Genomic DNA, 24692 nt, shown 5'->3' with positions numbered 1-24692 from the left:
ATGATCTCAGTAAAGACTCAATCCACCCACATAACACGAGAGATTAAAATGTCTTCACTTCGTGTAGGTTTATTTGCAGTACACGGATTACACGCAAACTGAGTTGGACCGGAAGCACAACTGCTGAACATTCACAATACTTCTGAGTGTCCTGCTGAGAACCCCTCTTCCCCAGAGACCTCTGGCTACGTCCTGGTTCCAGTCTCATCATAAAATACATCATCTAAGGAGCACCTGGGTTTCTTAAATGTAGCCCTACTTCATCTTCCAAATACTCTCTCACATAGGATTTGATCTTACATTTCATTTAGCTGACGCTTTTATCCAAAGCGACTTACAATTGATACACCGTTGACACGGCTACAGGGAGTAACTCATGGTACGTCTCGGGCATCGAACACTCATCGACATCGACGGTTAGTGGGCATTGAACTGCCGATCCTCTGAATGAAAGACGGATCTGCTAACCACTGTCGCCCACACAATATTCTGCTCCTACGCAGACATACATACACTTAAAAAAAAACATCTTTCGTTTTTCTCTGGGTCCAGATGGTCGCACCACCTCATACCCGGCGTGACCTATTAGAGCAGCCCGAGGTCGCGGTTGGCAGCGGCAGTGTTTTAACTTCTTGCTCAACTGTCGCCGGACCCCAAGTCTGGATGTGGGCAGATGTTCACAATGGGCCATTAGTCTTCCTGGTTGACATTTGTGTGGTATATTTCTATGTCCAGGCCTCTTCTATCTGTCATCGACCTGGGGCCTAGCTGGATCTCAGCGACTCCGCTCTCCCTCCCTTCTTGCTTGGCTGCTTTTCGTAGCCTCTTATTAAACTTAATTTAGCTGAAGACGATATTTTGGAGCCAGGCCATATTCTTTATGTCTCTTAGCATTTTTTATTGTGCTAGTAGGGGTCAGCTGTGGGACACGTACACCTCGTTGGCCTCGGTTTGTGTTTAGAAAAGTATTCAAAGTTAGGTTATAGGTGAGATATACAACTTAGTACAAAAGCGTTAACTCTTATATGAATATATATTTTGTGGATACACAGATTGTTGTATAAGTTTAACAAAAGTTACACATTTTTGAAATACAGTAAAATCCCAAATATCAGGAGGTGCTTGAACAAGAAACATTGATTTGAACAGAATCCACCAGCTCAACAGGATAGAGAACTATTATTCAACTATATAACCAGCTGATTAAAGTAGCAGCCTCTGCTGAATTTGTACAACCATGACTTTGTATAACTAAAATCCATTGGTTCCGATACTGGGTTGAAGGAGATAAAAGATTAATCTGAGGTCACAAAATGATCAACAAAAGGGCAGAAACATTTTATTTAATGGTAGAAAAAATTCTGTAGTTTTCACCTTTGCTAATGTACCTTCCTCCTACTCCTTTTTTTATTTTCTCCTCTCTTCCCTCGTGTTATGCTGTAATCTTCCTGGATCTGCCTGTAATTTCCCGCTTGCGGGATCAATAAAGTATACATCTATCTATCTTTAACCTATCTTAAAGAACTTGGAATAAGGTCCACCAGGCTGAAAATACTTTGAGACATTTGCACTTTAAAATGGTCTTAATTGTACTCCTGCTGTGATCTGAAATAACTATCTTGTTTTTTTAAATTAATCAAATATAAAAAATAAAAAAAACTCAATGAGAATTTATTTACTGAACTCATCAGGATAAACCTTTACAAGAACAAGTTGCGGTTGAACACTTGAAAGGGAAGATGCTCCAGTGAGTAAATAGAATGGAGAATGTAATTCTTACACACATTTCTTTACAAAGTAGAATTCTCCCACCACACTGTTCATTCCACTCCAACTGAATGGGATTATTCTCCAAAAGGAATAAAACAGGAATCCCCCTCCTATAAAAGGGTAATCTGCACCAATGTGATGTTCACTTCTCCTCCTTGCCTTTGGTTTTCCGGTACACCATCTCCCTGAAGCTCGTCAGGATCTTGCTCTCTCTCTTCCTCCTCTCCTCCTGGTTGAAGGACGCCAGAGCTCGCTTCTCATCCGCACTGTAGATCTGGTTTTCCTTTCTCAGACGCACAGCCTCCATACGACGATGTCTGCATTGTTACATTGGAAACGCGTCAGCATCACAGTAGAGATACATACATCTGAAACCTCGACTATAACATTGCTGCAATACGAATCTCCTCACAGCCACGGGGAGATGTGGTTGTGCTACTCATAAATATCACGAACCTGCTGCCGCTCATCACGTAGCCAGACTTCTCGAAGTTTGCGATCTCGTCGCTGGTGAGACCGATCTCACCTCTTCTCGGGATACGTTTGCCAGCTTTTACATACTCCGCCATCGCAGCACCTTCACCTGGCAACAGGGCATGGCCGAAACTGGAAGAACAGAAACAGAGAGGACTCGTTAATCTGGGGGGAAAAAAAGTTATATTACGAATTTCTTGGGCTGCAAAATCTCAAATCTTATTGTGGACTATTTTTAACTCGTTGGCTGTTTGTGTTGCTTTGAGGTAAATGGTAAAAAGTTGATAGCGTCACTTTACTGAAACCGAATTACAACAGGAAGTTGTCCTCCTGGCATTAGTAGTAATGTTAACCTGTCAGCGTTAAGAATCTTCTCAGAACCTGTTGCGGTGTTTTCATTTCGGAAATTCTATATCCAAATGATGTCAAGTGCATTAGATCGATAACGTCAAACCAACTCACTCCAAAGGTCGGTCGTCGTCCTGCGACATGTGTATGAGCGGAGCTTCGGGGCCGACCACATTTTCGTCCATGCAGGTTTTCTCCACCCACATCACTGCGTTGGGATCGTCATCCTCCTCCTCCTCCCCCTCTGCCCCCTCTTCCTCCTTGGACTCTTCACTGCTGGAGTTGCTGGACTCCTTCTGACTCTTCTTTACCTTCTTCTTCTTGGACTTCTTGGACCTAAAAGGAAACAAGAAACGTTTAGTTCATCAAATTGTCCCTTTTCAGTTTGAATGAATGTGGTGTAAAGCTGCATCTTAGCACATACTTCTTGCTCTTCTTTTTCTTTTTCTTCTTCTTTATTTCTTCTTCTGAAAGTTAAAAAAAAGATAAAACATCAATAACAATATGATAATAATAAGATATCTTTGATAATATAACTCAAGAAAAAGACTTGAATGCATCTTGAATTCATATAATAATGATAATATTGTTTTACCGTCTGAATTTGATTCCAGCTCACTGTCCTCGGAGTGCTTTTTGTTCTTTTTCTTCTTGGATTTCTTCTTCTTCTTCTTTTTCTTCTTCTTGTCTTTTTTGAAAAACAGAAGTGTTTTAAAATTCAAATGACATACAATATAAATGTCATTTAAATTCATGTTCGAGCACTAAACGCCATACCTTCTGAGCTCGATTCTGAACTGCTGTTTTTCTCGTCTTCTTCGACTGGTGTGAATTCATCAGAGCTGATGGAGAACATAGACTGAAATATGAGCTTTCTGTGACATCATCCTCTGAATAAAAGAAAACCTGTGGTGCTTCTCAAAAACAATGTGTTGCTTTGAAGGTGAGATTCATGACTTACTCTGGCTCTTTAACTCTTGGTGAATATCCCCAAACTTCCGGACAACCCAACTCCCCGATCCGCTCTCTCTCTTGCAGACGCCTGGAACCGAAATAAATAACTTATATTACAAACTGAAGGTAGCATTCCTGTCAGTGCCTCTATTTGTTTAAAACCTGAATTATTTCTTTGTCTCGTCCATTTCTGGATCATTTAGCATGCAAAATATATTAGGCTATGAATTGAAACCTTTTGAAAAAAGTTTAAAATAAATATTCGAAGAGAATATTATGTATTATATAACTGTGGTTGATGTTGCATCAATGAATTGTTACGTGGCCATATAAATAGATCTAATAGGCTGAATCAGACTCTCTTTCCGAGGAAAGGACTTCTTAAAAACAATGATTGGCTTTTGCATTGAATATGTTGGAAACTGTGTTTGTATCTTGATGCTTTTTACTATTATAATGTCGAGGTATTTGATTGAAGATGGTTGTAAGACACACACAAAAAAGTAAACCCACTGAAATTGTACAATGAATGACCCTAAAATATATAAAGTAATTAAAAGTGATTTTAAAAGAATAATATTTAAGACATGATACGTTTAGTCTTCCGTTCAATAAAGTCTAATAAATTAAACATTGCATTGCTAAAGAAATTCTTCAATGAACATGGATCAATAGATGAAAGGATAAGTCATTGTATTATTAGTGTTTTCATGTGTTACCTGGTAATGAAAGTCTCTTGTCTCTGAGCGTCGTCCCGTTGCTGCTCGTAGTAATAATCATCTTTGAAACTTCCGTGTTTCCCAGAAGCGTCCCGTTGCTCGGACCAGTGGCTGTAGGTGTTGTTGTAGGTGTTGTTGTTGTAGCTGTTGTTGTAGCTGTTGTTGTTGGGGTTGTTGTTGGGGTTGTTGTTGTTGGGGTTGTATTGACGCTCCCTGGACCGGGACCGGCTACGGCGGGGGCTTGCTATGCGGATTCGCCGGATGTTTTTCGCCTCGCGGAACCGGCGATCCCGTTCTTCGAGCTCCTTCTCCCTGTTGCGCGGCTTCGGGAGTTTGGGCCCGAAGCTGTACGGAGACAGGCTGCGCTCGCGGCTGTTGCTGCGATGGCGGCTACGGGAGCGACTCCGGGGTCTCCGGGCGCGAGGGCTCCGGGGCTCAGAACTCGAGCGTTCCGACATCGGCATTTCACAAACTAGAGATCACAAAAATAAATATAATTGGTGTTTAGAGAGAAGAGAAATATTAACACGAGTCCATGTTTTCTGGAAAGAAACGCGTAACAACAGGAAGTAGTCTTCTTCTTCTTCTTCTGCTTCTTGGCGTTATGGCAGATTACAACTAGTGGAGTATTATCGCCCTCTACTGCTGACTTAAGGAGCTCTCGGCTCATCTTCTTCCCTTCACTCCAGTATCTTTGAACACAATGAGGGTGTGATTAGGAACATTATTCCCTGTGCTTCTTCTGAAGGTTGATTTTAAATCTATGTCCATAATCTATTTGTGTGCTTCATTGTCACCACTGTCAGAAGGTCAGATACAGGAGACCATTTCTGCCCACTGCAATAACACTTTACAATAAATCATCTCTGGCCAAATCACTCAACTAACACCGTTGTTTTACAGCATCCTCAATGCTTGAGCCTGGATCATGTCTCACTTTTTAAAAACATTACATGTAGCTAAATCAAACAAAAATACATCCATAATTCAGAACTAACTAATTAAAGATGTGTGAATGCTCCTTAAACCACCTTTTCAAAACTTCATACATGTATCTTCTACTTTGTCAATATTATTTTTCAAACCTTCTCATCGACACATATTCCCAGGAATTTAAATGCTTTCACTCTCTTTACTCCTAGGCCATATAGTTTTAAAATGATCATCTTCTCCTATTTTTTTTTATTTCTAATGATAACTTAAATCCCCATGTCAGAGAACAGTTTTCAATTTATATAAATGCCTTCTAAATTGTTCCACAATATACTTTATATACCTAACCTCTTATCCAGATTGCTCTAGCATCTGCAAAACATGATATACCAATATCTGAACCTATTATCTATAACACTAAAAATAAAGTGTTACAGACTTTTACTATTCCTTCTAAAGAACAGTGTGTGACATTTAACAGGATTAGAAATGTAATATAATATGTATAACTACAAACAAAAGTGTCAAAAAGTGGAAGTCAACTTTAGCAAATCAGAGATCAAAAGTATCATTAAAAAGAGATGATAGGAAAGGTGGCAGAAGCAATGGGAGGAGGACAGAAAAGAGAGCTGTTTTTTCAGAGTCCAGATGAAAGTGGGGGAAATGAGATGGGCCGGAGGGAACAGGAGAAGGCTGCGGTTTGGACACACTGGGTTGAACGGGATGCTGTGGTAAGGGAAACATGACACGGACAGGTGCGACTATTGTGGAGAGGAAAAAACCATAGAACATGTCATTATACAATGTAAAGAGGAAGCGCATGAAAGGAGACAACTAGCTGGAAGCCTCGGCAAGGAGGGGGTACGTTGGGTATGGTGGGTGTGCTGCAGGGTGGGTCAAGTGGGTGCTATAAAGCACTGGTGCATTATCTTAGGATAACAAAGATTACAGATAGAATATTTATGTCTCTTATATGTTGTATGTTTATATATGTTGTATGTGTGTGTATGTTTATATATGGGTGTATGTATATATGTATATGTGTGTGTGTGTGTTTTAATTACATTTTTTGTTTTGTAGTTTTGTTTGTTTTTGTTATTTTATTTAGTATTATTTGTTGATAGGGTCATCCTGATCCTCCATTCCAGTTGGTGGCGCTAATGCACCAGACAGTTGTTTCCCAACTGCCAATAAACCCGATAGAAGAAAAGAAAAAGACTACACAGGAAGTTAAAAATAAATGTGGTCTGTGAACTTTTGACCGAGCAACCACCAACCTTATAGAGGAAATAAGTGCGTTATGCTCAACTACAACATCGGCACTACATGTAAAGTAGTCCGCGACAGAACAGCTCAGAAAAACAAGATGTCTTATAATACCGTCAATCCGGAAAGAAACGTGAAGCATGTGAGCAAGAGCTTTGACGAGGCTCTGGCAACAGAGTTATTTTTCACAAATTTGAGCATGACCGCCACGTGCCTCATCTGCAGGCAGCACGTATTGTTTAAGGGGATAATTATGAGGAGGCATTACCTCGCAAAACACGCAGAAAAGTATGATGAATACAAAGGACGGAGCAGGAAGACTGTATCCGACGAGCTTCATGCTGAATTCCACAGCTCCAAAGGGACCTCGCCGATAGAACCTGCACATGTACCAAAAGAGGTCGCCACAGGTATGTTTTATTTATTTAACCTGTAGCCGTCTATGCTTTTATTTTGAAGGCAATGAACCGGCAGTTGTCTCTCCGCTCATCTCGGCACGGAAACAGAAAGATTAATCGTTAGCGAACTCTACCGCTTCTTTCCTGCCAAATTAACGGCACGTTTTCACCGTAATCTTTAAGCCAAACATGACTTCACCGACCTGCTGTTGTACATCTTGTGACGCTATCAAGGCTTAACTGTGCTTGTTAATCCGACACGACGGCGACTCCTTGTGGCGGCTCAACCGACGAGGTTCGAGCGCGCTCTGCAGGCGAAGCTGTCTGTTGTCCGCCTGTTGTCTGTGGCCACGATACTACAGACGGTGCGAGTGGTCCGGCTCAGTCTCGACAGCGAACACCTGGGTTGCAGGTAAACGGAAGTCGTTTTATGTGGGCCTGTTTAAAGTAACACGAGTCCACGCGTCCGCAGAGGCGTTGTGTCTGAAGCTAACGGGAAGCTAAGCGGCAGGCCGCGCCTCGTACAGGAGGAAGTGCGGAAGAAGCGCAGCGTTACGACCTTTTGTTAGCTCCGCCGTTACATGTCGGATTTTTGGAAACTGATCGATTGCGTGAATGAAGGGTTAATCAATATATCGAATGTCCAAGTTGAAGCCTCATTAGCGTAGATCTGCACGTATGCATTGTCACGTGAGACTAATCCTTAAGCTTGTGTCAACAACTTTGTTTAACTGACGTGTAACGTTAGCTAACGTGCGGCTAATCGGACGTTATTGTTGTGGTTCCCTGACCTAAATTATGATGCCTAACAACATTTGCATGACTACAAACTCTGAGGTTAAAATGCATACTGAAACTAAAACACGTCCCTTTCTTCTAATTAATTAGTGCATATGTTTTGTAATTCAGTTTATAATAAGGAAAATGTTGACATGACAAGTTACAGGGCTTGTCAGCTCCTCTGGAACACACTCGAAACAATTTACTCTAAAATATCAAAATGTACATAAAATATTGTCAATTGTGCTTAGCGCCCTGCAGTATAATTCACTACAATACAACAGCATCTCAAACTAAAATGGAGAGAGGGCGAGTGCAATCACTGGCACGACAACTCAGTGGCACCTCAGTGGCAAGTGCCACAGACTTGCATAGATAATGTATTTTTTTAGACTTACTTACAATATGCAATACGATATTGCTGTACAATACTGCTGTACTATATTGAATATTGTTTTGCTACTACTACGTTTCACTTCGTAATATATAACACTTATATACCATGATATGTATAATGTACCCGCCTTTCTTTAATAAAAATATATAATTAATTTTTTTACCATGTCAAACTGTTATACCTCCATGAAATTCTCCTTTGAGGAGATGCCACTGTTAGTCTAAAGTGTAAGCACTGGCACTCAGTGACACTTGCCAGCAGATGCCGCAGCTAGTCAAAAAGTGCCACTACTAGTTAAAAGGTGCCAAAGCTAGTCAAAAGTGCCACTACTAGTTAAAAAGTGCCAGCAGACGGAGGGTCGGCCGCGGCGGGCATGTCTGCGCAGTGACGAGTCTGCGACGATTTAGTGACAAGCTCCACTGAAGTGCCCGGACAGCGGAAGAAATCACTTTCATGATCACAGAATGGAGGAGCTGCGGTTTAGATAGATGGATAGCTAAAATAGCGAGCTAGATACACAGATGGATATATATATATATATATATCATACCTGCAAACTTGTCACCTTTCGGTGAAATTCACCGTTTTGAACTCAAAATAGGTCATCCACGTGAATCGTGGAGATCCGAAGAGTTTTTGTTTTTTTGGGGGGGGGGGGTCACCTGGCCCGCTGCCGTTGAGATTGCAGTGAGACGCGGAGAAAAGTGTGAAGTGTTGCTCTTCGCAATAAAACATCTTTGATGGACGTGTCGCGTCTCGGCCAATCAGCGTTCAGATGTCCACAGCGTTTGGGAAGTTAGGTTAGCTTGAATGTTAGCCCGCTACATCTGCTGCTGTCACGCTGCACGGTGTAGCGATGCTAACAAAGTACCCGTACTTTAAACACGATGTGATTTAGCATATTTTTAGTATCGATACTTCATTAAGAGAGCGATCAGAGCGCACGCGCTGCTCCGTGTCGAGCTGTCTGCGCACACTGCGCTGCGCAGCTCACAGCGAGAGAAGTGGCGCAGCTTTAGAGACCGGCTTAAAAAATAAAAAGATGCCAGAAGTGAAATGTTTCAGTCTGTAAAGTTCTGTAACTCTCCAGCTGCTCATCCTGATGAACTGTGGATCATCTGGTCAGAGACTAACGCCTCATAGTATAATCAATGCTATGATGGAACCATGTAGTTTCATTCATATCTGGCTGTATTAATACTAATATTACTGACATTTGTTAAGTGTTGAAAAAGTTTGTAAAAAGTGAACCATACAGATGTTTTATTTATTACTATTATAGATAAATATACCAGTCTCGTATTTATGGGACCATATTGTTTGTATGGTATTGTATTGAATTCTGGTATCGGGTATCATGATATTTATGGCAGGTATGTAATATGTATAGAAGTTATAATATGAGTATCGTGACAAACAGGTAGAGACAGAACAGATTCAGGGAAAAGTCCATGAGGACTGTTCAGGCAACAAAAAGGAAGTTGGTTCATGAATGACTTTAACCATATTATATATAATGACAATGTATATTTGTTATTACTATCATTATAGGGCTGAGTCAGAGCGGAGGACCTTTTGTTCTTAAACTGTTTATTATCATTATTTAGATTTGTGGTCAGAACAATAAAATGACTGTAGTTGTGGTTCTAAAAGCTTTGAGGCTTCAAACAACGTGGATGTGGTGTGGTGACAAAAAAAAAGTCCCCCCCCCCCCCCCGTTGTCACCTTTTTCACCCCTCATGAGTTTGCAGGTATGATATATATAGATAGATAATTAGTGTATTTTTGTAGACACTTACTTACAAAATGCAATAAGATAGTGCTGTACTATATTTAATATTGTTTTGCTACGACTACGTTTCACTTCGTAATCCATTACACTTATATACCATGATATTGTAACGTCTCGGACGTTATGGCACTGATGACACGGAGACGGTGCCACACTGTGATTGACAGCCACTTCACAGGGTCGCTACAATATGTATAATGTACCCGCCTTTCTTTAATAATATTTATTTTTATTTTTATATATCTATCTATATATATATATATATAATTAATTGTTTTACCATGTCATACTGTTATACCGCCATGAAATTCATCTGTGAGTGCCACTGGCAACTACTGGCAAGTGCCACTGAGTGCCAGCGTCGCTAGGGGGATCTCGGCCCTACTGCTAAAATGACCACAAGTCAACCCCTCTTTAAGACGATTCCCCCCCAACAAAACACACGTCTGTCCATGACTCTCAGACCACTGGAAACTGGGTGTAACAAAAAAAGGAAAACGAAGTCCTGGAGGGTTTGAACAAACTGTCTGGGTTGTTCACCACCTATTGAACACTTGGGTGTGGAGAGAGAGTTAGAACTGGAAAAGCAGGATACGTAATTTACCAAAACAGAATTTGAGCCAAAACCTTTGACGCCTAACTGTATACTGCATGTCATCACAATGGAAGCTTGTGGATTGAAAAATGTGATCATCATTTATTCATTTTGTTCCTTTCTCTTTACAGCCATGCTGAGTCTCAAGCTGATATCTGCGACCGACACACAGTATTCAGCAGCTGTGCTGAAGTCATTGAACGAGCAGCGAAATCATGGATTATTTTGTGATGTCACCATTATCATACAGGACAAGAAATTCCGAGCGCACAAAGCAGTCCTGTCAGCTTCAAGTACTTACTTCCACCAGCTCTTCAGTGTAGCCGGACAAGTGATTGAGTTGAACTTCATCAAAGCAGAAATTTTTGAGGAGATTCTCAATTACATTTACAGCTCCAAGATCTTCCGTGTCCGCTCCGACATGCTTGAGGAGCTCATCAAGGCCGGACAAGTACTTGGAGTCAAGTTCATTGCAAACTTGGGGGCTCCGTTATCACAAGTTAAGGGTCTGCCTGGTTTGTCAAAGGAGACTGGGAGCAAAAGTGACACATCCACACAGATGATGCCCATCATCGCAGAGTCTTTCTCAATATCTGCCGAGGAATTCAATCAAACAAGCAAGCAGGCGGGCAATGACTCTGACTCGGATAGCGACGTTATGTTCGTCTCACAGACGGATCCTCAAACTAGGGCAGCCGACCAGAAAGCCAAATCTGGTGAGGTAATTGATTTAGATACAGCGGATTCAGGAAACACCGCGTCGAAGCAAAATGAAGCATCAAATCATACAGTTGCAAAACAAAAAGAGAAAGATGAGAAAGCCAACACCTCCTTGCAAACAAGTCCTGCACAGCCTCCCAGCATCAGTGGTCCAATCCCCAGCATCCCCAACAGCAGCCCTCTGCACAGTCCAGACAGCAGCTCCAATAACTTGGTGTCCCCTGCCAGAGTTTCTTCCGGAAGTGCCCCAACAACGCCAGCCAAGTCGAGCAACGCCACACCTGAGCCATTCAGTGCCTCTCAGACCTCTGAAAACAGCAAACTAATGGGAGTACACCAGAAGCAGGTCTCTGCTTCTTCTCAGCCGGGGGATTTCAAATTGAAGCTTGTAGATTTGTCTGACCAAGCAGTTCAAACTAACAGTCCCAAATCGGTCATAGCAGCGAAAAAGACAGTGACGCTCAACACAACCACCGAGATCGATTCAATTTCATCAGGCTGTAAAGTGTATGCGAATATTGGGGAAAACACATATGACATTGTCCCAGTGAAGGACGATCCGGGGGAAGGGGGCTCTAAAGCCAATAATGGGAAGAGGTCATTAATGGCGACGCCTTTGAAACCCCTGGATAAACCCCCCACCTCACCGGTGGGCTGCCCGAACAAGAAGAAGACCAAAACGGAGCTCGAGGATCACTATGAGCTCATCATGGATGGGAAGACTTTCTACGTGTGCGTCGTCTGCAAGCGCCCCTACGTTTGTCTGACGAGTCTCCGTCGCCACTTCAACACCCACTCGTGGGAAAAGAAGTACCCCTGTCACTTCTGCAACAAGGTCTTTGCACTGGCCGAGTACAGAACTAAACATGAAATCCATCACACGGGAGAGAGGAGGTACCAGTGCTTGGTGTGCAATGAGACTTTCTTGAACTACCAACTGCTGTCAACCCACTGCAAGCAGGCCCACAACCAGGACCCCAGCGGCAGGAAAGAGAAGGATGAGACGGACAACAACCTGTACCGGCTCCTGCCGTGTAAAACGGTGCAGATGAAGCCGTACTCGTGGAGCGATGACGGGCAGGGGGTCCCGGTCATATCGGAGGACGGCAGCGTGCATCACATCAGCGCCGTCGGCGAAGAGGTCCACTCCTCCACTCAGAGCAGGATGTTGAACTGGGACGACATCTTTATCGAGCCCGACGCTCACATGCCGCCGGACGCTCGCGCCCGACCAGCGGCGCCCATGAACATTCCTCAGCCAAGAGCCACAGAGTTTGACTTTGTTATACCAGAGACCTACTGAGCAGCCCGAGCTGCTCCATGACCTGTGCCTTTTAGGTGCCCCCCCCCCCCCCACACACACACACACACACATTTCCTCCTTGTTTCCATGTCAAAAAATATTCTTCTGTAAGTCTTAATAGTCCGCTTAACGTACGGTCACATTAGCGTATTCCCTTTTAATGACATTTTTCTGTTGTAATATTGTACTAAACTCTGATGATGCACTCGGCCAGAGCCAGCTAGAGATGGCTTGAACGTTTTAGTCTGGAGTTGAAGGGAAAGGGAGACGCAGCGAGCCGTTGGCCATACCGTTACCGTATCATTGGAAGAAATGATAGTCACGTTAGCAAAAACATGGAAGTAGTTGCCACACAGTAACGCAATTAAAGAAGATTAGTTTATCTGGATGATTGAAAGTTCCATCCAAGAAAAAGTCAAAACATGTTTAATTTGTCACTGTGATGCAAGTTATATCTATATAAACTTACATTTTACTTATGATGTATCCTATGAGATATGCCTTTTTAAGAATGTGAATCATCGGGAGATGATTTTGTAGGTAACCTGGCGCCCCGCTTTTCACAGGATGCATTATTATGCACTTTGTGGTTTCAACAGATTTGTATAAAATACAAGATTTGACCCGTAATCAAATTAAACACTTGCTCGCATTTTTTTACCTATCATGCATTGGTCATGAATTAGACGGAGAGTTGTGATTGTTTGCAATTCCACATATGGATATTGTGGAAAGGAAGATATATCATGGTTATTTAATGTTTCAGTGGTTGAAAAACAAATTATGGATTACTTTTTGGTTGATTAAACACCTGTTTTCTTTTCTTTCACTTGTACGTTTTTATTTCCTATGCTTGTCATTTTCCCTTTTATTTTAAATATAAATTTCAAAGCCAAAATCCTCCATACAGCAGGCTAGAGACGAGCATACATGTAGTGATAGGAGTTGCATACATTGAGAATGTGTTCAGTCCGTACATAAAGCACTGGGTGTTTGATCAGGCAGAGCGGTGGTTCTGTAAAAAAAAAAAAATGTTTTCATTGTATCGAAGAGTGGTGTTAACATGGGTATCTATTTTACTTTGTCTCATTCAATAAAATCATGCTGAGTTAGTTTATTAATTAACAGGTTAACATTGGTGTCTGATGTACAGTATGTTTTTGTCCCGCTGTCTTTTGTTTCATGTGTATTTATTAGGTTAATAGCCGCATACAACATGGAATAGTTATTACATTCTCTGTTCTGTTCTCATTTAACTAAATGTTAGTAAAAAGGGTTCCCTAATGGTGAATAAATTATTATTTTACTATTTTAACTTAATTGTCTTGCACCACCAGCATTCAAATATCTGGTCGTATGCAATGTGTTGTGACATATCTTCTCAAGCATCTTGAAATGAACACAACACAAAACTTCATCACATTGCCTCTGAAAAACATGACGTGAAATCCTGTCTGGAGCGGAGGTGAGAGTTGAACTCACTCGTTCAGCGAGACATGATCTACATATTTACCTTCGCATTGACAATGCGGAACGTAAATATGTTTTGATCGCCGTGTAGTTATTTATTTATTTATTTGTATGCGTGTTCCTCGCATAACACAAAAAGTTTTAAACCGAATAGCATGAAATTTGGTGGGCTGATTGGTTATTATCCGGGGACCATTCAATTCAATTCAGTTTATTTGTATAGCCCAATTTCACAAATTACAAATTTGTCTCGGAGTGCTTTACAATCTGTACACATAGACATCCCTGCCCCAAAACCTCACATCGGACCAGGAAAAACTCCCAAATAACCCTTCAGGGGGGAAAAAAGGGAAGAAACCTGCAGGAGAGCAACAGAGGAGGATCCCTCTCCAGGATGGACAGATGCAATAGATGTAATGTGTACAGAAGGACAGATTTAGAGTTTAAATACATTCAATGAATATGACAGAGTGTATGAATAGTTCATAGTAGGCATATTCCACGATGGAGACCTCCACGATCCATCAGGCAGATGGCGGTGGGGAGGAGGAGTGGGTGGAGTCTCAACAGTGGGCGGAGTCTCAACAGGACAGTGGCGTAGTCATGAGCAGGAACTCCACGATCCAGACCTCGATGATCCATCAGCAGATAGGATCTATGCCGTCTCATAGGGTCCGATGACCCCATGAGACGTGAAGTCAAAAGGACTCCGGGGAGAAAGCAGAGTTAGTAACGTGTGATTGAGAGATGAAAATTCATCCTTAAGGAGAGAAAAAAGAGGAGATAGGTGCTCAGTGCATCCTAAACGTCCCCCGGCAGCTATAAGCCTATAGCAGCATATCAAGGGGCTGGACCAGGTGAACCTGATTCAGCCCTAACTATAAGCTCTGTCAAAGAGGAAAGTCTTAAGTCTCCTCTTAAACGAGGTGACTGTGTCTGCCTCCCGGACTGAAATTGGAAGCTGGTTAAAAGAGGAGCTTGATAACTAAAGGCTCTGGCTCCCATTCTACTTTTTAAGACTCTAGGAACTACAAGTAGTCCCGCATTTAGTGAGCGTAGCTCTCTAGTGGGGCAATATGGTACTACAAGCTCCTTAAGATATGATGGTGCATCACCAATCAAGGCTTTGTAGGTTAAGAGAAGAATTTTAAAAGTGATTCTTGATTTTACTGGGAGCCAGTGCAGAGCAGCTAGTGCAGGAGTGATGTGATCTCTTTTCTTAGTTTTAGTGAGAATACGAGCTGCAGCATTCTGGATCAACTGGAGGGACCTAATGTTGTGCACCGACAGATATGCTAGAGAGGTTCATGTCATTTATGTTCGCTTTCTCTCATTCCAGGCTTCCTGATTGTTTTCACCTGTCATCACACCTGTCTCCTATGCTCATCAGTGTCAGCCCCGCCCCTGATTGGTCCCACCTGTGTCTTGTTACCATGTGCTTAAATTCCCCTGTCTCCCAGTGTTCCTTGTCGTCTGTCTGGTCTTTGCCATGATCAGGTCGGGTTATGTTGTGCTCTTGAAAGTTTTGATCCTCACTACGTGAGCGCTTTCATTTTGTTCACTGCAGAACCAAGAATAAAGTACTTACAAATACTTTATCTCTGTCTCCGGTCGTGCAATTGGGTCCTACTTCCTAAGTGTCTGAGTTCGTAACAGAACGAACTGACCACATTATGGACCCAGCCGACCCAAGAACGCTTCACGCCGCTCTGTCGGTACAGGGCGTGACGATTTTTCATCACGAGGAAAGACTGACAAAGTCAGCCGGAAATACAAGAGCTGAGAGGACGCCAGGCCGGAGTTCAGGAAGAATTATCTACACAGATGCAACAACTGGTTGCCCAAATGAATAATTTTTTCACTCATCAACAGACTGCTCCTCCGGTGACGTCATCCACAGCTGAGAATTTGCCTGTCAATACTCCAGCTGACGACCCAGGTCAGGCTGTTTCCTCCCGCTACGGCTGGCTCTTCCGGTGAGATTTTCCGGAGACTCTTCGAATTGCAGAGCCTTTCTGGTACAGTGTGATCTGCATTTTCAACACAACCCAGCAGCTTTTTTTATCTGAGCATGGTAAAGTGGCGTTTATTGTGTCTCATTTAACGGGAAGAGCTGCAGCCTGGGCTACTGCAGAATGGTCTAGAGACACCGAACTATGTTACTCATTGGCCGATTTCATAGAGACTATGAGGCGATTTTGACTACTTAGCGCCGGCTCCGGAGGCCAGCAGAAGACTGTTACAAATACGACAGCTCAACCGCCAGGTGGTTGATTATGCCATCGAGTTTCGTACAGCAGCAGCGGACAGCGGATGGAATGTTCCGCCTTCGTGACGCCTTCATGACAGGACTTTCGAACCGATAAAGGACCAGCTGGCTCCACTGGAGACACCCGGGATCTGGAATCCTCATCGCTGTGGCCATCCGGATCGATAACCGCCTTCGAAAGAGAGAGGGAGCGCCGACGCAACCGAGATGTTATTCCCAGCTTCCAGAATTCGCCTCGGAGGGTCGCGCCGCCAGCAGAGGATTTCCAGCTCATGTTACCGGACCATCAGAGGACTACACTTCCGAATGACTCCGTGAACCCATGCAGCTTGGAAGAACCAGGCTTTCTCTGGAGGAGAGGCAGCGCCGTCACGGAGGGTTGCTGTTTCTACTGCGGCCAGCCGGGTCATCAACTCGCCTCATGCCCGGCAAAAGATCGTGGTCACCAGTGAAAAGGAGGGCGCTGGTGAGCAAGTTTCGCAGACTTCCCTCCTCGACCTGTTACTCAGGTAGACATTTGTATTAACAATCAGACCATTGACCAGGGTGTGTTAATAGACTCAGGGCTGACGAAAGCCTTATAGACTGGGGCCTAGTCAAACAGCTAAAAATAAAACTGTCCCGCTATCTCATCCTGTTAGTGCCAGTGCCTTAGACGGCCGCTTGTTGTTCACAGTTACCCATTGCACTGAGCCCATACGGATTACTATAAATAAGGCCCATACCGAGAGCATGCACTTTCATATTTTTGAGTCGACTCAGCACCCGATTATTTTGGGGTTTCCTTGGCTGAAGATCCACAATCCTCACATAGACTGGCCTTCAGGAAAGTTAAGGAATGGGAGAGGATTGTAAGGGCAGGTGTAAACTGCAACCTGTTAATGCACCAACAGACTCTAGTAGGATCATTATAGATCACCCTGACTATCCTGATCTACACAAGGTACCTTCCTGTTACCATGATTTAAAAGAGCGCTTAACAAGTCTAAAGCCTTGTCGCTACCTCCTCACCGAGATTTTGACTGTCCCATTGATCTCTTACCGAGCCCCATTCCCAAGGGAGACTTTACTCGATTTCGAGACCTGAGAGAACAGCAATGGATGAATACATCTCCTCTTCACTCAAATCAGGGATTATCCGTCCTTCATCGCTCCAGCCGGAGCGGATTCTTTGTGGGAAAGAAAGACGGGTCTCTGAGACCTTGCATAGACTACAGTCCACTAAATGACATTACGGTGAAGAACCGCTATCCTCTGCCACTCATGTCATCTGCTTTTGAACTGCTTCAACGGCCAAGATATTCTCCTAGTTGGATTTAAGAAAAGCATATCACTTGGTTAGTATAAAACAAGGATGAGGGAAGACTGATTCAACACTCAGAATGGTCACTATGAGTACTTGGTAATGCCTTTTGACTGTGCAATGCACCGCTGTTTTTCAAGCTTTTGTGAATGAGGTTTTGGAATTCTTGAATATTTCAGTGTTTGTGTATCTGGATGACATACTGATTTTCTCCCCAGACGCTAAATCTCATGTTAACCATGTCCGCCAAGTTTTGCAGAAACTACTGGATAATCAGCTATATGTCAAGGCAGAGAAGTGCGAGTTCCACACAGAAGAGGTGTCTTTCTTAGGATACATAGTCTCACCTAATCATATCCAAATGGATCCTGCGAAAGTCAGTGCAGTATCCCAGTGGCCCACACCAGACTCCAGGAAAAAGGTTCAGCAGTTCCTAGGATTTGCTAACTTCTATAGGAAGTTTATTAGGAATTTCAGTTCTGTTGCTGCTCCTCTGCATGTTCTGACTTCTCCTAAGGTTCCTTCAAGTGGACCCCCAGGCGGATCTTGCTTTCAAACTTCTCAGAGATAGATTCACATCAGCTCCCATACTCACCATTCCAGATCCCCAGCGCCAGTTTATGGTCGAGGTGGATGCTTCCAATGAGGGAATTGGAGGAGTACTGTCTCAACGTTCTGCAGAAGACAACAAGATGCATCCATGTGCTTACCTGTCGCGGAAGTTGACAACGGCAGAGCGGAATTATGACGTGAAACAAGGAATTGTTAGCTGTAAAAGCTGCCCTCGAGGAATGGAGACACTGGCTAGAGGGTGCAGAGCAACCGTTTTAGTCTGGACAGATCACAAGAATCTAGAATATATAAGAAAGGCTAAGCGTCTCAACTCCCGCCAGGCCAGGTGGACACTTTTCTTTAGTAGATTCAACTTCACACTCTCTTTTCGTCCCGGTCTCAGAATCAAAACCCGATGCTTTGTCTCGCCTTTACGATCCCAACCACTTGCGGTAGAGCCCAAGACCATCCTTCCACTTAACCGGTGATCGGAGCCTTTTCCTGGCAAGTGGAGTCAGACGTTAAAGAGGCAAATGTCATGAATCCAGCGCCAGCGAGTGTCCCAACAATCTGCTGTTTGTTCCGGAGGCTCTTCACCCAAGGTCATCCACTGGGCTCACTCATCTGTGCTTTCGTGCCATCCGGGAGTAACAAGAACAATGTTCAGGATTCAACAACGTTTCTGGTGGCCATCCATGAAGAAAATGTGGCCGAGTATGTAGCGGCTTGTCCGGTGTGTGCATGTAATAAGACCTCATCTCAAGTTAAGATGGGCTTGCTCCAGCCGCTGCCGATTCCCCATCGCCTTGGTCACACATTTCGATGGATTTTGTGACAGGATTTCCCTTTACATTTCGGGGTTAAAGGACAAAGTCCCGGTGATCAAAGATAATAATTCTACAGTGAATTGTTGGATACTGGGGCAATGCCGTCTACAAACCATCACAGATAAAACAACTGAGTTTCTCTTCTTTTTATAGCCAGGCGGCAGAGTCACAGCTCTATGGGCAGGCATTCCTAAACTCCAATGGTAATGACTGTGAACTTCTTTAATGAAAAGATTTGCTATTAGGTTGATTAATATTCTCTTGCCCATAACAGTGCCAATCTGTCCTCCAAGTGGAATGGCCTTGAAACCGCTGTATGCCTGGTGTATATTTGGAGGCTTTTCTCCCATCAACCGTGACCAATTATCTTCAACGGTTTCTACTTCAACACGCCTACCTGTCTCTTGGACCCCATCCCGACGAGGCTGCTTAAAGACGTTTTGCCTTTAATTGGCGGCTCTCTATTAGATATTATCAATGTGTCTCTGCTAACAGGCCACGCATACACTCCTTCAAGGTGGCTGTTATTAAACCTCTCCTGAAGAAGCCCACTCTGGATCCAGAGGTGTTGGCTAACTACAGACCGATCTCTAACCTCCTTTTCCTCTCCAAGATCCTTGAGAAAGTGGTCGCAAATCAGTTGTGCGACTTTCACATCATAATAGTTTATTTGAGAAATTTCAATCAGGATTTAGAAAACACCACAGCACCGAGACAGCACTGGTGAAAATTACAAATGACCTCTTAATGGCAGCAGATAAAGGACTCATCTCTGTACTGGTCTTGTTAGACCTTAGTGCTGCATTCGACACCATTGACCATGACATCCTGTTACAGAGACTGGAGCAGTCGATTGGCATTTCAGGCACGGCACTAAGTTGGTTTAAACTTATTTATCAGATCGATCTCAGTTTGTATTTGTAAACGATGACGCCTCGATAACCACCAACGTTAATCACGGAGTTCCACAAGGTTCTGTGCTTGGACCAATTTTATTTACCTTATACATGCTTCCTTTGGGCAATATTATCAGGAAACACTCCATAAACTTTCATTGTTATGCAGATGATACTCAACTATATTTATCGATAAAACCAGAGGAGAGCAACCAACTCGGTAAAATTCAAGCATGTCTTAAAGACATAAAACATGGATGACCTGCAACTTCTTGATGTTAAACTCAGACAAAACCAAGTAATTTTAATCGGCCCTGAGCACCTCAGAGATCAATTATCTGGTGATGTGGATTCTGTAGACGGCATTGCCCTGGCATCCAACACCACTGTAAAGAATCTTGGCGTTATCTTTGATCGACTTGTCCTTTAACTCCCACGTAAAGCAAATCTCAAGGACTGCATTCTTTCATCTACGTAATATTTCAAAAATCAGGCACATCTTGTCTCAAAAAGATGCAGAAAATTGATTCACGCTCGTTACTTTGAGACTGGATTACTGCAACCTTATTAGCAGGCTGCTCTAATAAATCTCTTAGGTCCCTCCAGTTGATCCAGAATGCTGCAGCTCGTATTCTCACTAAAACTAAGAAAAGAGATCACATCACTCCTGCACTAGCTGCTCTGCACTGGCTCCCAGTAAAATCAAGAATCACTTTTAAAATTCTTCTCTTAACCTACAAAGCCTTGATTGGTGATGCACCATCATATCTTAAGGAGCTTGTAGTACCATATTGCCCCACTAGAGAGCTACGCTCACTAAATGCGGGACTACTTGTAGTTCCTAGAGTCTTAAAAAGTAGAATGGGAGCCAGAGCCTTTAGTTATCAAGCTCCTCTTTTATGGAACCAGCTTGCAATTTCAGTCCGGGAGGCAGACACAGTCACCTTGTTTAAGAGCAGACTTAAGACTTTCCTCTTTGACAGAGCTTATAGTTAGGGCTGAATCAGGTTCACCTGGTCCAGCCCCTTGATATGCTGCTATAGGCTTATAGCTGCCGGGGGACGTTTTAGGATGCACTGAGCACCTATCTCCTCTTTTTTTTCTCTCCTTAAGGATGAATTTTCATCTCTCAATCACACGTTACTAACTCTGCTTTCTCCCCGGAGTCCTTTTGACTTCACGTCTCATGGGGTCATCGGACCCTATGAGACGGCATAGATCCTATCTGCCTGATGGATCATCGAGGTCTGGGTCGTGGAATTCCTGCTCCTGACTACGCCACTGTCCTGTTGAGAGTCCGCCCACTGTTGAGACTCCACCCACTCCTCCTCCCCACCGCCATCTGCCTGATGGATCGTGGAGGTCTCCATCGTGGAATATGCCTACTATGAACTATTCATACACTCTGTCATATTCATTGAATGTATTTTAACTCTAAATCTGTCCTTCTGTACACATTACATCTATTGCATCTGTCCATCCTGGAGAGGATCCTCCTCTGTTGCTCTCCTGCAGGTTTCTTCCTTTTTTCCCCTGAAGGGTTATTTGGGAGTTTTTCCTGGTCTGATGTGAGGTTTTGGGGCAGGGATGTCTATGTGTACAGATTGTAAAGCACTCCGAGACAAATTTGTAATTTGTGAAATTGGGCTATACAAATAAACTGAATTGAATTGAATTGAGGTGCTCAGGGCCGATTAAATTACATTAAAATTACTGTCTGAGTTTAACATCAAGAAGTTGCAGGTCATCCATGTTTTTATGTCTTTAAGACATGCTTGAATTTTACCGAGTTGGTTGCTCTCCTCTGGTTTTATCGATAGATATAGTTGAGTATCATCTGCATAACAATGAAAGTTTATGGAGTGTTTCCTGATAATATTGCCCAAAGGAAGCATGTATAAGGTAAATAAAATTGGTCCAAGCACAGAACCTTGTGGAACTCCGTGATTAACGTTGGTGGTTATCGAGGCCATCGCATAAATACAAATTGAGATCGATCTGATAAATAGGATTTAAACCAAATTAGTGCCGTACCTGAAATGCCAATCGATTGTGTGATTAGATTTTGGGATCGATCGGGTCAAAGGTCAAGGTCATGGAAAGGTCAAACTCTTCTTTTTACCATAGTACGGTCAATTTGTATCCAATTGGCATGCAACTAATGCCAACATGTTCATAATTCAATGCCCAATCTTGTGATATGCGAAGGTATGCGCTCTACCGAGTGCCCATTCTAGTTATTTATATTTATGTTCAGTGAACTGGGTAAACTTGTCCATGTCAGTTAAATCATGCTGGTTTCTCAGAAACCACCTCGCTCGTGGCTCTGAGGAACTGGCGGCTTTGAGCCAACATGCTAATGTTAGCAGGTATAATGTTTACCACCGTCACCATATTCATTTAGCAACTTAGCATGCTGGTGTTTGCTAATTAACACTATACATAAAAATAGAGCTGAGACAGTTGTTCAGGTATTTGGTCAGAAACCAAAGTGTTTGACGGCATGATGGGAGTCATGTGGAAAGTTAAGGGGTCACCAAAATGACTCGTTTAATCTATAGATGGGGACATCTACACCAAATGTCACGGCAATCCATCAAACGAGGAATTTCTTCAGACCAGAAATGTCGACCCCATGACCTCACGACCGAATGATCACTGAAGTCTGTCGGGGTCGTCTGCAGAGCTTCATGGCAACCTGTAGTTCTTTCAGTCCGGATCAAAGCGACTGGTATGTTGCTCCCTTGAATAAGAAGATACATACTCTTTAATTACACAAAACATATTTTTTTATTGGCAAGAAAAAAAGGAACTGACAATCAGCCCCTGAGAATGTGTCGTTTGAATCATAAAAAGCAGTGATAAATGATAAATGCTGACTGTGACCCGTCTCATGGACTGAAGTTCGCTCTTCTTCACTCTTCCTCAGTGTTTTCTCCTATCAAACCTTTGACCCCCATCCCGAACGGGCTCTCATCACCACGCTGCCCTTAATTTGCGGCCGACTCATTAGAGGTTATTTATGTGTCTCTGCCTATAATACTTGGCTTAATTCTATCAAGGTTCAAAAGGTTAAACCTAATGTCCTGGCGCAGCCTCCTTCCAGAGGTACACATCTGGAACTGAAGAAACCCCACACCTTCTCCAAGATCTGGAGAATCCCAGACCAAATCGATTAAAGCGACTTTTCACATCAACTAGAAAGTTTAGTTAAATTTTTTTCAGAATTTAATCAGAACAGTTTATTTGAGACCCGAGAACAGACATGAAAAAAACCCAAATGACCCTTAATGGCAGCAGATAAAGGACCTTCTTGTTAGACCTTAGTGCTCTATTCGGCACTCATTGTCCATGACATGTTAGAGACATTACTGCTGCCTCAGACACATTTCAGGCACAGATCTTAATTTGTAGAAATCCAATTAATTTTTATTTATTCTATCGATCGTGCTAAAATTTGTAAATTCGCCTTTATCCAACGCATCCAATTTATGCCGTTAAACACGACGCTTGAGTGATGGACCCAAAATTTATTAGATATACCCGATATTGGTTCAGGATTAACCACAAAACTTTCCACAACCATGCTTGTTCATTGCACACTATATACTAACATTAATACAGAGGACAGCAACCACAGAGCAAAAACCATAAATGTAAGAGCAGACATAAAACAGAAACATGAAAAAACTTCTTGATGTTTTAAAACAAGAAAAAACAAAGATTTTTTAACTTTGATGTTGAACTCAACCCAGATCAGATCATTTGTGATGATGACGTAGTAGCAGATTGCCCGTATCCAACACCCAGATCAAATCGTAAAGAATTCTTTGATCGGGACTTGTCCTTAACTCCCACGTAGCAAATCTCAAGGACTGCATTCTCATCTCCCCAATATTTCAAAAAATCAGGCACATCTTTTTCATCTAAGATGCAGAAAAAAAATCAGGCAAATCTTTTGAGATTGATTACTACTGCATTCTCCTTATTAGCAGTATGCCTAACCTAAACTTAATCCCTCCAGTTGATCCAGCTCTGATAAATAGTGCTGCTCCTCCATAAACTAAGAAGAGAGATCATCACACTCCTGCACTGCTCTGCGCCTGCACTCTCCAAGTAAAATCAAGAATCACTTTTAAAAATTCTTCTCTAAAAGAATCACTTTTTGATTGGTGATGCTCCATCATCTCTAATTGCTTTGTCGCACGATATATTGCTCCCAGGAGCTCCACGCACTCTTATGCGACTACTTGCCTATTTCCCCACCTTAAAAACAGAGAAGGAGAGAGAGCCTTAGTTATCAAGCTTCCTCTTTATGGAACAGCCCACTCCCAGTCAGTTGGACAACCACACAGTCACCAGTCAGAGAGGGAGGCAGACCTTCCCCGACAGAGTAGAGTAGATAGCTGACCTTGAACTAGGCTGTCCCTGCCCAGGCCATGCTGCCCCTGCTATAGTCCAGCCCCTGCCGCTATGTTTGTAGCCACCGGGGACTCCTTTTTCTCTCTCCTTGTATTATATCATCTTTTTTTCATCACAATAATTTTACTCTCTCTCAATTCTCCTCAACTTTACCTCTCATGGGTCATGGGGACCCCATCGGACGGTATAGGCACAGATCCCAGACGGACCGCCTCCCTGTCTCTGCCGTGTGGGCTCTGCGGGCCCACCTGACATCCACCACGCCGCTGTCCTCCGCCCACCCCTCCTCCCCACCACCGCCATCTGCCTGATGGTGTGGAGGCGTGGAAAATGTGAACTATGACTAGGAATCATTCATACTCTGTCATATTCATTGAATGTATTTTAACTCTTCTGTCCTCCTGTACACATTACATCTATTGCATCTGTCCATCCTAGGAGAGGATCCTCCTCCTCTCTTCCCAGGTTTTTTCCCTTTTTCCCCTATTTGGTTATTTTTCCTGG

The 24692-nt window shown here is 43.0% G+C and overlaps 2 protein-coding genes across 3 annotated transcripts; one reads left to right on the top strand and one right to left on the bottom strand.

Moving 5' to 3' along the window:
* Window positions 1-43: 43 nt before the first annotated feature.
* nkap (NFKB activating protein) lies at window positions 44-6750 on the bottom strand. Its single transcript, XM_056439285.1, has 9 exons — window positions 6733-6750; window positions 4266-4737; window positions 3554-3634; window positions 3370-3434; window positions 3188-3280; window positions 3017-3059; window positions 2707-2928; window positions 2227-2376; window positions 44-2087 (listed from the first exon to the last, which is right to left on the bottom strand). Exons 2-9 carry the CDS (start codon window positions 4727-4729, stop codon window positions 1913-1915), a joined length of 1293 nt encoding a protein of 430 aa, XP_056295260.1. The 5' UTR covers window positions 4730-4737; window positions 6733-6750; the 3' UTR covers window positions 44-1912.
* On the top strand, window positions 6456-13764 carry zbtb33 (zinc finger and BTB domain containing 33). 2 transcript variants are annotated; one of them, XM_056439283.1, is made up of 2 exons: window positions 6456-6874; window positions 10558-13764. In XM_056439283.1, the coding sequence occupies exons 1-2, from the start codon at window positions 6499-6501 to the stop codon at window positions 12447-12449; spliced, it is 2268 nt and encodes a 755-aa protein (XP_056295258.1). In that variant the 5' UTR covers window positions 6456-6498; the 3' UTR covers window positions 12450-13764. The 2 variants fall into 2 exon arrangements, with proteins under 2 accessions (XP_056295258.1, XP_056295259.1); XM_056439284.1 differs by lacking the exon at window positions 6456-6874 and adding an exon at window positions 7067-7274.
* Window positions 13765-24692: the final 10928 nt, after the last annotated feature.

Source organism: Pseudoliparis swirei, chromosome 19, assembly GCF_029220125.1.
Source record: "Pseudoliparis swirei isolate HS2019 ecotype Mariana Trench chromosome 19, NWPU_hadal_v1, whole genome shotgun sequence".
NCBI lineage: Eukaryota > Metazoa > Chordata > Actinopteri > Perciformes > Liparidae > Pseudoliparis > Pseudoliparis swirei.
The sequence above is the reverse complement of the archived record's forward strand: the minus strand, read 5'-3'. Positions and strand labels throughout refer to the sequence as shown.

Excerpts from the sequence above, each read along its gene's own strand:
- nkap (XM_056439285.1), bottom strand. The coding sequence starts at position 4,729 with ATGCCGATGTCGGAACGCTCGAGTTCTGAGCCCCGGAGCCCTCGCGCC. Across the intron at positions 3,435-3,553 it reads CCAAGAGTTAAAGAGCCAGA|CTCTGATGAATTCACACCAG; the intron begins GTAAGTCATGAA and ends GTTCTCCATCAG. Across the intron at positions 2,377-2,706 it reads GACGACGACCGACCTTTGGA|TTTCGGCCATGCCCTGTTGC; the intron begins GTGAGTTGGTTT and ends CTGTTCTTCCAG.
- zbtb33 (XM_056439283.1), top strand. The coding sequence starts at position 6,499 with ATGCTCAACTACAACATCGGCACTACATGTAAAGTAGTCCGCGACAGA. Across the intron at positions 6,875-10,557 it reads ACCAAAAGAGGTCGCCACAG|CCATGCTGAGTCTCAAGCTG; the intron begins GTATGTTTTATT and ends TTCTCTTTACAG.